The 13,951-nt window shown below is 43.1% G+C and overlaps 1 protein-coding gene across 2 annotated transcripts in view; it reads right to left on the reverse strand.

Annotated features, from left to right (window-relative positions):
• ZRSR2 (zinc finger CCCH-type, RNA binding motif and serine/arginine rich 2) overlaps nt 1-13,337 on the reverse strand; it is a 35,117-nt gene extending 21,780 nt beyond the window's left edge. The window contains exons 1-3 of one of the 2 annotated variants that reach the window (XM_033200902.1): nt 12,395-13,337; nt 11,912-11,991; nt 2,655-2,736 (exon numbers count right to left, since the gene is read on the reverse strand). In XM_033200902.1, the coding sequence (XP_033056793.1) occupies nt 2,655-2,736; nt 11,912-11,991; nt 12,395-12,435 (203 nt within the window). In that variant the 5' untranslated portion in view covers nt 12,436-13,337. The remainder of the gene's footprint in view (nt 1-2,654; nt 2,737-11,911; nt 11,992-12,394) is intronic. The other variant, XM_033200901.1, reaches the window with a different exon arrangement.
• Between the last annotated feature and the right edge of the window lie 614 nt (nt 13,338-13,951).

The following is a 13,951-nucleotide window of genomic DNA, read 5'->3' on the forward strand; positions in this document are numbered from 1 at the left end:
CACTGAATTTATAAAAGGGAAATGAATATGAGAAACTGTTCTGTATTACTTTAGCAGCATTAGGAGTTCAGTAAAGTTTTCTGTCTAGTCTGGGGACCTAACCACAATTTTAAATAAAATATATTACATTTCCAAATACAGATTCCAGGAACACATCTTTTAGCCATGGCAGAGGCTGGTACATTGCATATATCAGTGTTCCTATGCCATGTGTGAGGGTACCATATAGATGTTTCAGTGTGCACAACTCTGATTTACGAATCTTTTGAAAAACATATAATTGCATATAACTGAACCAAATGATATATAAATTAAGACCACAAGAAAGTAAAATGTTAAAAATTTTAAAATTTAATAACTTGAATATACATCTGCTTTGAAATAGGACATAAAGTCATACAGTATTTTTACATAATTTTCTTGCTTTTCAACAATAGTATGCAACTCAAAGAAATAAAGATCTAAGGAGCACAAAGATACATGTATGTGATTTAAAAGAAGCATTTCAAATAAACAGGAAAAAAATTACTTTCTTATTTAATACCATATCTATCGTCTTCATCATAACAGAAATCTATAATAATAAGAACCAGAGCTATCACAGCACCTCTTAGCTGCTGACACTGTGTTAAACACTATACATCCATCGTCTCATTTAATCTCCACAATTCTGTGAGGTGGATACTATGATTGACTTTATCTCCATATTAAAGACAAGGAAACAGAAGCTTAGAGACATTAAGAAATTTCGGCTGAGCGTGGTGGCTCACACCTGTAATCTCAGCAGTTTGTGAGGCCGAGGTGGGCGGATCACGAGGTCAAGAGATTGAGACCATACTGGCCAACATGGTGAAACCCCATCTCTACTAAAAGTACAAAAAAAATTAACTGGGCATGGCGGTGCACGCCTGTAGTCCCAGCTACTCGGGAGGCTGAGGCAGGAGAATCGCCTGAACCCGGGAGGTGGAGGTTGCAGTGAGCTGAGATCACACCACTGCACTCCAGCCTAGCGACAGAACGAGACTCTGTCTCAAACAAAACAAAACAAAACAAAACAAAATTTTAAAAAAACATGTATCCCAAAAGAGAAAGGTGTGAGACTTGAGCAATCTACAATTAGGTAATAAAACATATAAAAAGATACTCTTCCTAATTCAGAAGTGTTCATTTGAAACAGTGAAATATCACTTTCCATTACAGGAGTTGTATAAACTGCCAATGCCTAGTATGAGTGAAGGTATGAGGAGATGGGCCCCTACATTCACTGCCAGAAGGGCTGCAAACTGCAAAGTAGGAAGCCCTTTCTACCTGGCCATCTACATTTTTACATGAACTTACGCTTTGATTCCAACAATCTCCTTGTTAGTCATTTTCTTAAGGAAAGAATTTGACAGTTACCAAGGATATATACACATGGATGCTTACTGCAACTTTTTCCATATGAGTAAAAACCAATATAACCTGAAAGTCTATCGGTAGAGAACTATAAATTACGAATGAATAAACTACGAATAGCAAATAAATGATGCTACTTCTGTACAGTGGGTACTGTACTGCCACTGAAATGGTTGAATTAGATCCCTGCATCAGGACTTAAATAAATGCACCACATATTTAGCAGGAAAGCAATTTATAGAAAAATATGTATAAATATCATGCCATTATAGAAAGACCCATGTAAAGTACATTTATACTTTCCTTTTCTCTTTCTTAACAGTGGCTATCTTTGGGTGTGTTTCAATTATTAAAGCCCTTTCCCTTTTTACATTTGTTCATGTTTTTGTTTTTCTTCTGTTTTCAAAAACAATTACAGGCCAGGCGCAGTGGCTCACGCCTGTAATCCCAGCACTTTGGGAGGCCAAGGCAGGCGGATCGCTTCATCACAAGAGATCAAGACCACTCTGGCCAACATGGTGAAACACTGTCTCTACTAAAAATACAAAAATTAGCTGGGTACGGTGGTGCACACCTGTTGTCCCAGCTACTTGGGAGGCCGAGGCAGGAGAATCACTTGAACCCGGGAGGCAGAGGTTGCAGTGAGCCAAGATCACTACCCTGCACTCCAGCCTGGCAACAGAGCGAGACTCCGTCTAAAAAAATAAAAAGAAAAAAAAAAAAAACAATTACAAATAGTAAAAACAGAAGAAAAGTACTTCCATTTTTTTAAAAAAATAACATTTAGTTTTAGCCCATCAACTACAGATTTAAATAATTTATACAGGGTATTTTATAAGAACTATTTTGTGGCCGGGCGCGGTGGCTCAAGCCTGTAATCCCAGCACTTTGGGAGGCCGAGACGGGCGGATCACGAGGTCAGGAGATCGAGACCATCCTGGCTAATACGGTGAAACCCTGTCTCTACTTAAAAATACAAAAAACTAGCCGGGCGACGAGGCGGGCGCCTGTAGTCCCAGCTACTCGGGAGGCTGAGGCAGGAGAATGGCGTAAACCCGGGAGGCGGAGCTTGCAGTGAGCTGAGATCCGGCCACTGCACTCCAGCCTGGGTGGCAGAGCAAGACTCCGTCTCAAAAAAAAAAAAAAAAAGAACTATTTTGTATAAGATTTTATATAGAAGACTGGTACTGGTTAGTAAAGGCTGAGAATATTCCAATAAAGTAACTTCATTCACTTTAAGTGTTTCAATTAGCACTGACCTCTCTCTTTCCAATAGCTTCTCTTCTTCTAGTTGTTGTTCTTCAATAAAAGTGTCCTCCTCTTCCTCCTTCTGTGAGAGTCCTAGGGAATTTAAATGTTTTATTAAACTGAGCACTGCAAATCCTTGGTCAAAAATTCAGGAGAAAAATACATGTAATCTTTAATGTATAAAATTATGGTAAAAATCTTTTTCTTAAGCTTTCTAACAAGAAAGTCTCTGATCAACCTTCTTTGATACAACGCAAGCATCAAAAAGGACAATAGTGGTGGCGGATAGCACATTACATTTAAAAATTAATCAACAGTTCCACAATTATACTTAAAAAGGAAATTAGCTTGGCATGGTGGCAGGCACCTGTAATCCCAGCTACTCGGGAATTGAGGCAGGAGAATCACTTGAACCTGGGAAGCAGAGGTTTCAGTGAGCCAAGATTGTGCCATTGCACTCCAGCTGGGCAACAAGAGCGAAACTCCATCTCAAAAAAAAAAAAAAGGTGGTGGGGGTGTGGAAAGGAGCATCCATCTTAACAGAAGAATGGCAACTAAAAAATGCAGAAAAACGTAAGTAGAAAAATCATCACTTTTGCAACCCCCACTGTAAAAATTTAGACAAAGACATTAAAAACATTGAATGAAAGCTCGCTGGGAAGAGTATATTCACACTATCTCAACATATCACCCCAGACATGAGGACTAATTAGAAAAGAAAAAAACAATGCAATGCTTTCCAATGGAGCGATCTGGGTGGGTAACACTTTTTTTTTCTTTTTTCTTTTTGAGATAGGAGTCTTGCTCTGTCACCAGGCTGGAGTGCAAAGGCGCGATCTTGACTCACAGCAACCTCTGCCTCCCGGGTTCAAGCGATTCTCCCGCGTCAGCCTCCCGAGTAGTTGGGACTACAGGTATGCGCCACCACGCCCAGCTAATTTTTGTATTTTTAGTGGAGACCGGGTTTCACCACGTTGGCCAGGGTGGTCTCGATCTCCTCCTGACCTTGTGATCCTCCTGCCTCAGCCTCCCAAAGTGCTGGGATTACAGGTGTGAGCCACGGCGCCCGGCCCTGAGCGGGTAACACCTTAACCACAGTTAGCATCACCAGGAGTGCAACAACCTGGCGTGATAGGTCTCATGATTTATGCAATAAGAAGTTTACAACATCTCCTCTGTAATCCTTTGTGCTAAAGAGTGTTGTCACCTGAAATTAATCATGAGAAGACAGAATAATCCAGAATGCAAGGCATTCCACAGATAACTGGCTTGAGTTTTTCAAAACAATCAATCCTGGTTTGGGGAAGTTTAAATACGGCCTGTATGTCATACCACTGAATTACTGCTCATGTACTCAGGTGTAAGTTTGGTATTGTGGTTCTGTGGGAGAATGTCCTTATTCTCAGGAGTTGCAGGCTGAAGAATTTAGGGGTGAGGTGCTGCTATCTGCAACTGCCATCCAAAAGGTTCAGAAAAAATGTTCTATGTATGTATCTCTTTAAATAAAGAGAGAGAAAGAAAGAAAGGCCAAACGTTAACAACTGGCAAATCTTGCTGAAGGGTTCATGGATATTTATTGTGCTATTTTTTTCAACTTTCTGTAGATTAGAACATTTTCCAAATAAAAACATGAAAAAATAATTTTAATAGAAGAGACATTTACATCCTCTCCTATTCAAAGTTTGGGGAAAAAAATCAGTGAAAGTGGAAGAGAAATGGAAGACTGAAATAATGTTACAGATGTCAGGCTTAAAGAAAAAAAAGAGTCTGTGTTTGTCACAGGTGTTGACTACAGTTCTAACTGAAGGCTCATCCAGTCCTAGATAATTACAATAATTTACTTTTCTTAAGTAAGTAAACTTTATTATTTCAGCAACTGGAATTAAAATGGGCAACAAATGTAGAATAAGTTCTCAATCACATAAAATAATATCTAATTGTTCAGATAATTAAATGATCGAATGTACTTAAAGGGCCAGAGAACCTGGCACAGAGGATATGACCTGACTTACTAGCAGAGGTATGCCCATAGATTAGACAGGGCATAGACACAGCTGACACTCACAAACACCTATTGACTGACTCACTCGACTCCCCATCGCCTCAAAACCAAGCTCATATACTCCATAGAAGTGATTGCTAACAGTTCTGGGCACAGCATTTTCCCCATGTGTACAATCAGACATATGCAATACATATAGATACAATACAGTTGACCCTTGAACAACACAGGTTTGAACCGCCTTGGTCTATTTAAATACAGATTTTTTTCAATAAATACACTGGAACATTTAGGGGAGATCTGCAACAATTTGAAAAAAAAAAAAAATACCAGGTAAGTGGCATGGCCTAGAAACACTGAAAAAAATTAAGAAAAAGGTATGTCATGAATGTATAAAATATATGTACATACTAGTCTATTTTATCATTTGCTACCATAAATATAAATCTATTATAAAAAGTTAATGCAGGGCTGGGCGCAGTGGCTCACGCCCATAATCCCAGCACTTTGGGAGGCCAAGGCAGGTGGATCACCTGAGGTCAGGAGTTCGAGAGCAGCCTGGCAACATGATGAATCCCATCTCTACTAAAAATACAAAAATTAGTCGGGCGTGGTGGCAGCCCCCTGTAATCCCAGCTACTCAGGAGGCTGAGGCAGGAGAATCGCTTGAACCTGGGAGGTGGAGGTTGCAGTGAGTGGAGATTGTGCCACTGCACTACAGCCTGGGCAACAAGAGCAAAACTCCATCTCAGAAAAAAAAAACTTAATGCAGATACTGTTAAGCAATATTGTGCTGGCTTGAGCAGCACATATACAGATACTGTTACAATATAAGTAAGTGTTTTATTGTTGTTCCCTTGCTTAAAGCATTTGAAACAGGCCAGGGAACAGTGGCTCACGCTGGTAATCCCAGCACTTTGGGAGGCCGAGGTGGATGGATCACTTGAGGTCAGGAGTTCGAGACCAGCCTGGCCAACATGGCAAAACCTCATCTCTACTAAAAATAAAAAAATTAGCCGGGCGTGGTGGTGCACGCCTGTAATCCCAGCTACTCAGGAGGCTGAGGCAGGAGAATCACTTGAACCCGGGAAGCAGACGTTGCAGTGAGCCAAAATTGTACCACTGCACTCTAGTCTGGCTGACAGAGTGAGCCTCCATCTCAAAAAAAAAAAAAAAAAAAAGAACATTTGAAACAAAATGATCTCTGACTCCATTCCATTGTAAGACATAGAAGTTGGTCTCAAACATTTTTCCTTGACTATTACCATGAAAGTTGTGCTACAACATATCATTGACAACTTTTTTTAAAGTTAAAATTTATCAAAACTTATATTTATAGACCATATATGGCACATTCACAGTTGAGAAAAAATGTAAACAAATATAAATATGCAGTATTAAATCATAACTGCATACAATTAACTGTAGTACAAAATAAGGAAAAAATGCATCCAATGAGGCACAGAAGAAAAAAATTAACTGTAGTACATACTGTGCTATTGTAATAATTTCACAGCCACCTCCTGTTGCTATTGCAGTGAGCTCAAATATTATGAGTATTCACTTCAAATGCCTTGCGACACTAATCATCTCTGCATGAGCAGTTCATCTCTGCATGAGCAGTTCATCTCTTCAGTAAATTGCGTGTGGCAGTAAGAAGTCATCTCTGGCGTATTTTTCATTGTGTTTACTACAAAATGGTAAACCTTGAATAACATCATGAGACTCACACAAAGTGCGACTAGTGATGCTGGAAGTGCTCTCAAGAAGCAGAGAAAAGTCATGATGACCGGGCAGTGTGGTGCACGCCTGTAATTCCAGCTACTAGGGAGGCTGAGGCAGGAGAATTGCTTGAACCCGGGAGGCAGAGGTTGCAGTGAGCCGAGTTCATGCCACTACACTCCAGCCTGGGCAACAGAGCAAGACTCTGTCTCAAAAAATAAAATAAAATAAAGAAAGAAAAGAAAATTGTTGAGGAGAAAGAATATCTGCCTGAATAGGACGCCCGGCTATTTTTGTATTTTTAGGAGAGACAGGGTTTATCACGTTGGCCAGGCTGGTCTCGAGCTCCCGACCTCATGATCCACATGCCTTGGCCTCCCAAAGTGCTAGGATTCCAGGTGTGAGCCACCGTGCCTGGCCTGAACAGGTTTTGAATGCAGATGAAAGCATCCTGTTCTAGAAAAGCACCACAAAGGACATTTAGAAGGCAGAGAAGCAAGCAGCAGGATTGAAACAAAAAGAGACAGGCTAACTCTACTGTTTCATGTAATGTAATGGGGTTTATGATCAGAACTGCCCTTGTCTATAAAGCTGCTAATCCCCACCCCAATCCTTGAAGAGAAAAGATGAGCGCCAGCTGCCTGTCTTTTGGTTGTACAACTAGAAGTCCTGGATAATGGAAATCCTTTTTTCTGAATTGGTTCCACTGATGCTTTGTCCCTGAAGTCAGGAAGTACCTTGCCAGTAAGGAACTGGCTTTTAAAATTCTTTTAATATTGGACAATGCCCCTGGCCACCCAGAACCCCATAAGTTCAACAATGAAGGTGTCATAGTGGTCTACTTGCCCCCAAACACAATGTTTCTAATTCAGCCTCTAGACCAGGGGGTTGTTAAGAACCTCTAAAGCTCATTACACGTGGTACTCTACAGAAAGGATTGTCATTGCTATGGAATAGAACTCTATCACAGAGAGCATCAAGAAAGTGTATAAAGATTATACCATTGAAGATGTTATTGTCATTATAGAAAAAGCCATGAAAATCATCAAGCCCAAAACAAAGTCTTGCTGGAGAAAAAACTGCGTCTAGATATTGTGCATGACTTCACAGGACTTAAGACAGAGCCAATCAAGGAAATCATGAAGGAGATTGTAAATATGGGGGAAAAAAGAGGGCAGGGGTGTCGGGGTGAAGGGTCTCAAGATATAGATCTTGAAGAAATTCAAGAGCTAACAGACACAACAGAGTAGTTAACAAAAGTCAATTTGATTGGGATGAGTCCTTCCAAAGCAGTGCAAGGTGATGAGGAAGAAAACTTAGGTGAAGCAGTGCCAGAAAACAAATTGACACTAGACAATCTGGCAGAAGGGCCAATTATTCAAGACTGCTTTTGACTTCTTCTATGAACCCTTCTAAACTGAAAAGTAATGCATTTAAACGAAAGCAAATGGTGGAAGAATCGGTACTGTAGAGAAACATTTTTAGAGAAATGAAAAAGCAAAAATGTTAGACAGAAATTATAATGTATTTCTGCAAAGTTACACCAAGTGGGTCTACCCTCTTGCCTTCCCTTCCACCTCCTCCACCTCTTCCGCCTCTGCCACCCAAGATAGCAAGACCAAATCATCCTCTTCCTCCTTGGCCTACTCAACATTAAGACAAGGAGAATGAAGACCTTTATGATGAACCACTTCCATTTAATGAAGGGCAAATACATTTTCTCCTCCTCGTGATTTTCTTAGTAACATTCCTTTCTCTAGCTTACTTTATTATAAGAATATGGTATATAATACATATAACATACAAAGTATGTGTTAATCAACAATTTATGTTATTGGTAAGGCTTACAGTCAACAGTAGGCACTTAATAGTTAAGTTTTGGGGGAGTGAAAAGTTATATGCAAATTTTCGACTATGCAGAGGGGCGGGGGTGGTCAGAGTCCCTAACTCCCACATTGTTCAAGGATCAAATGTATATCCAATGGTATTATACAGGTTGAGCACCCCAAATCCAAAAATCACAAATATTTTGAGTGACAACAATGCTCAAAGGAAATGTTCATTGCAGCATTTCGAATTTTGATTTTGGATTTGGGATGCTGAACTGGTAAATACAATGCAAGCATTTCAGATAAGGGATACTCAACCTGTACATGTAACTGTACACACAGAATCATGCTATAGTTTTGCAACTTGCTTTTAATATCTTAATTTCTGATGAGGTAGCTTGTTTCAGGTTTTTTTTTTTTTTTTTTTTGAGACGGAGTCTCGCTCTGCTGCCCAGGCTGGAGTGCTGTGGCCGGATCTCAGCAGCTCACTGCAAGCTCCGCCTCCCGGGTTCACGCCATTCTCCTGCCTCAGCCTCCTGAGTAGCTGGGACTACAGGCGCCCGCCACCTCGCCCGGCTAATTTTTTGTATTTTTGAGTAGAGACGGGGTTTCACCGTGTTAGCCAGGATGGTCTCGATCTCCTGACCTCGTGATCCGCCCGTCTCGGCCTCCCAAAGTGCTGGGATTACAGGCTTGAGCCACCGCGCCTGGCCAGTTTCAGGTTATCTCAAGTAGAACTGGGTGCCAAAGAAGCTATCTGTAATTAAGAGCTCACTAGCCCAGAAATCATTTGCCAAGACGCTCCAATCATTGGCCAAGACACTCTCACAGTAACAACATTCTAGCCTTCTGGCCATCCAATGTGTGCTACAATGAACAGCAGTGTTCCTGGCCGGGCACAGTGGCTCACGCCTGTAATCCCAGCACTTTGGGAGGCCAAGGCAGGCGGATCACCTGAGGTCAGGAGTTCAAGACCAGCCTGGCCAACATGGTGAAACCCTATCTCTACAAAAGTACAAAAATTAGCCGGGCATGATAGTGGGTACCTGTAATCCCAGCTACTCAGGAGGCTGAGGCGGAAGAATCACTTGAACCTGGGAGGCAGAGGTTACGGTGAGCCAAGACTGTGCCATTGCACTCCAGCCTGGGCGAGAGAGTGAGACTCTGTCTCAAAAAAAAAAAAAAAAACAGGACCGTTCCACAGTCTACAGTATTCATGAAGTACCACTAGGCAAAGAATTGTGAGTTGGAGTGGGCAAAACTAGGAGCAGAAGTGCAGAGACAGGTGCTTAGTCTTGGATATGGCATTAGTTATATAATTTTGACAGACCAGTGACCTGGATCCTTTAATGGACTAAAGTACCATGGGACACGACTTGCCTGACTTTCCACAGAGGCTCATTCTGAACACATTTTGCTAAGTAAAAAGGGAAAAAAAAAAATCAAAACAATACAAATACCAGCTGTTACAGGATTTAGTGCAGGAAAAGAAAAAGAGGAAGAAGTTAAAAAAATGTAGAATATATAATATTTAGAATAAAACAGGTTAAATGAACAAAGTAAAGTAGCTGAAAATTTCAAGGAGGGAGAGAGGAAGTACAATAAAGGCCTCAATAACTCCAACCCATCCTAGTTTTCCTTTTATCCCTGATGCTTGCTTCTGCCTCTAGTGGATGAGTTTTCAACTAATAAGACAGAAATGCTAACATAGGTTGCAGGTAAACACATTGCTCCTTCCATTCTAAATACCTCAGTACTGACGCTAAAATAATTACTCGGGAACTCCAATGGTAAATAAAACCTCTATGGCTACGTTTCTCAAGGCCCAAGAATCCTAGTGACTTGAGGCCATGGTCTCTGGATTTCAAGAATTGTCTAGGATAATTTCATAAGCATATTCTGGATAATGTGAATGACAATCATTATAATCTAGTACTATTGTGTGATTTCAGTGCTCCCATCTGGATTTATAATTACTACATAATTTTATAACTAAGTCCTAATTTTATTGCATTAAGCAGGCAGATTTAATACATAAATGTTAGGTTTGCCATGTGAAGGTCAAACGACCAGCTGTACAAATAAAGGTTCTACAGTAATTTCGTAGAAAAAGTGGTAAATAACCGTAAGGCAACATTAGTAGAGGCATTCCAAACTCTCATCAGTGCCATGTACATATTGTGAGGAGCACTGGTTTCACATCATTACTAGCATTATCTCAGGTGATGGATCCATCTGTCTTGGCTTCCCAAAGTGCTGGGATTACAGGCATGAGCCACCACGTGCCCAGCTCATATATTGTTTTATAGTCAAACAATGGCTTCAGGCCAGGCGTGGTGGCCTGAAGTTGCCTTCCCTCTTGCCTTCCTGCTTGAGGCCAGGAGTTCAAGGCCAGCCCAGGCAATATAGTGAAAACCCATCTCTACAAAAATTTTAAAAATTAGCCAGGTGGGCCAGGGGCGGTAGCTCACACCTGTAATCCCAGCACTTTGGAAGGCTGAGGTGGGTGGATCACCTGAGGTCAGAAGTTCGAGACCAGCCTGGCCAACATGATGGGGTTTCACCCCATCTCTACTAAAAATACAAAAATTAGCCGGGTGTGGTTGCGCGCGCCTGTAATCCCAGCTACTCGGGAGGCTGCATCAGAAAAACTGCTTGAACCCAGGAGGCAGAGTCTGCAGTGAGCCAAGATCGTGCCATTGCACTCCAGCCTGGGCGACAGAGCGAGACTCCATCTCAAAAAAAAAAAAAAGAAAAAGAAAAAAGAAAAAAGAAAATTGGCCAGGTGTGGTGGTGGATGCCTGTAGTCCCAGCTACTTGGGAGGCTGAGGTGGGAGGACTGCTGGAGCCTGGGAGGTGGAGGCTGCTGTGAGCCACGGTTGTGCCGATGCATTTCCCTCTTGGGCAACAGAACAAGACTCTGTCTCAAAAATAAATAAATGAGCTTCATAACTAGTATTATGTTGATATATATTTGGATAACATAATAATTTGGGTAAACAAAGGGTCTCATATTAGTCAAGTTTGAGAAAAACTTGCAAACCGTCTAATACTTTCAACTCCTGCTGGTTTTATGAAGAAAAATATTCACCGAATACTTACTATGTGTGCAAGGACTGTGCTAGCTACTGTAATTCATGAAGCTTGCAACTATAATTTTTTTTTTTTTTTTTTGAAACAGAGTCTCGCTCTGTCGCCCAGGCTGGAGTGCAGTGGCCGGATCTCAGCTCACTGCAAGCTCCGCCTCCCGGGTTTATGCCATTCTCCTGCCTCAGCCTCCCGAGTAGCTGGGACTACAGGCGCCCGCCACCTCGCCCGGCTAGTTTTTTGTATTTTTTAGTAGAGACGGCGTTTCACCGTGTTAGCCAGGATGGTCTCGATCTCCTGACCTCGTGATCCGCCCGTCTTGGCCTCCCAAAGTGCTGGGATTACAGGCTTGAGCCACCGCGCCCGGCACAACTATAATATTAGATACTTTATAAACAGTTACACCAAATCAATGGGCGATCATTCACCAAGACTTCCTCTTCCTGACTTTAGTATGTTAACATTGTTTCTGACAGGTGTTTCTAAATAACTACTTGGCGGGCAGTAGTCACAGCTATTTTTCCTCCGACACAGTATTTGACTTCCTTCTGACACTGGGGCTTCAAGTTAGGGCTGGAGTGGAGAGAGCAATTTCACAACACAGAAAATAGGATAGAGAGTCCATTACCTGAGTCTCTCAGTCGAGCAAGTTCCTGCCGACGTTTCTTTCGTTTCTCTTTCTTCAGGGCGGCCCTGTACTTTTTGTGGCTGGAAGATTAAGACATACATACACGACGATTAGCGGCTACACTGCAGCGCTGCCCGAGCTCCCCGCTCCTCTGTGCCCAATGAAAGGAAATAGTTCGGGTGCTGAGGCAAGAAATCTTGATTCCTGTATTTTAATTACAGAACAGGCATCTATCATCCCCTCATCCTCCCACTCCCAGAAGGCAGTTCTTCTCCATCCGCCAACCTGATCCTCTCCTCGCTTGCCTGAGCCCACAGCCGCCCGTGAAAGTCCGGGGAGGGGACCAGGGCGCGCACTAGGAAGGAATCGAGCTGCCGCGGTGGCTCACTTAGCTTGGCCTAGCTTCCCTTTTCTTGCTGCCACCACATCCTCCATGCCCACCATCGGCCCGCTTGCCTGCTCATCTCCCCGTACGGAGCTTACCTTGGTTTCTCTGGAAACGTCATTTTCTCGGGCGCAGCCATCTTGCCGGCACCGCCCCGCCCCTCCAGGTCTGGCAGGAAAGGGCGGGCCTAAGAGCCGAGACAGGCACGCGCAGGCGCGGGTATCGAGCAGCCTCCACACGCGCGGAACTAGAAACGGAAAGCCGGAGGTACCCTTCGGTGGCTAGTCTTCCAAATCCCTGCTCAAATAAATATCTCCTTCCCGCAAAAATCCTCTGGAGCTTTTACCCTGCCCTGGAAGTAATTGTCGCTTCAGCACTTGCCCAGTGCTTTATCACTGTCTCCCTCCTTGCCCTAGCAGGACGTGTTGTGGCCAGGAGGTTAAAGTCACAGTCTCCCGCTTTTCTCAGCATCCACTCATAAAGTCACATCCCACACAGAGCTGCTCTCCCGGCTTTATTTCCGACTTTTCCAGGTTACGCGTCCTTCCGCCGATCTACCTATCAGCGCTTCAGACAACGCTCCAGACTCTGCTCCCTGCCAGTCACACCTGTTCTAGTCCCTTAAGCAAACCTAACTCCCGGGGCTGCAAAGCTGTTACCTCTGCCCCTGAGGAGTTTACAATGGAGAGGCAGAGAAGAACCAATACATCATATGTTGCAGCAAACATGAAGTTTACCTAACATAGTCCACCTAGGGATTCAGGGAGAGCTTTTTTTTTCTTTTTCCCAGTATCACAGGTGACTCAATTGCAGTATCAGGGAGAGCTTTCTGATGCTAAGAGTTGAGTGTGGAAGGAAGATGCCCTTTACCCAGACGGAGAAAGGTGGGAATGCGGTTACAGTCAGATCAGCATAAGCAAAGGCACTGAAAGGTGAAACTGGAATATGCTGGGAACAGCAAGAATTTTGGCAGTCGAATTTATTTATTTTTTCATTTCTTACATATTAGAGACAGGGTCTTGCTCTTTAACCCAGGCTGGAGTGCAGTGGCGCAATTAAGACTAACTGCAGCCTCGACTTCCTGGGGTCAAGCTATCCTTCCACCCGCAGCCTCCCCGAGTAGCTGGGAATACAGGCGCGAGCCACCACGCCCGCCCAGCTATCCAATTTAACGTGCAATTCGAGGCCGGGTGCTGTGGTTCACACCTGTAATCCCAGCGCTTTGGGAGGCCAAGGCGGGTGGATCACCAGAGGTCAGGAGGAGTTCGTCAGCCTGGCCAACATGGTGAAACCCCATCTGTACTAAAAATACAAAATTAGCCAGGTGTGGTGGCGCATGCCTGTAGTTCCAGCTACTCTGGAGGCTGAGACAGGAGAACTGCTTGAACCCGGGAGGTGGAGGCCGCAGTGAGCCGAGATGGTACCACTGCCCTCCAGCCTGGGCAACAGAGCAAGACTCCGTCTCAAAAAAAACAAAACAAAATAAAGTGCAATTCGAGAGTATCAAGGAATACAGTTGTAGTGATGGGCTGGGAGGGCTAGGTTAAGGAGGAGGGCCTGATGTGCCATGTTAAGACGCTCTGTTTACATTCTGTAGAGACAACAGTGAACTGTTGAAAGCTTTTAAATAGAGGCTTATTTTGATTGTGTTTGTG

The sequence above is a fragment of the Trachypithecus francoisi genome, unplaced genomic scaffold (assembly GCF_009764315.1).
Source record: "Trachypithecus francoisi isolate TF-2019V2 unplaced genomic scaffold, Tfra_2.0 Lachesis_group6, whole genome shotgun sequence".
NCBI classification, from domain to species: Eukaryota; Metazoa; Chordata; class Mammalia; order Primates; family Cercopithecidae; genus Trachypithecus; species Trachypithecus francoisi.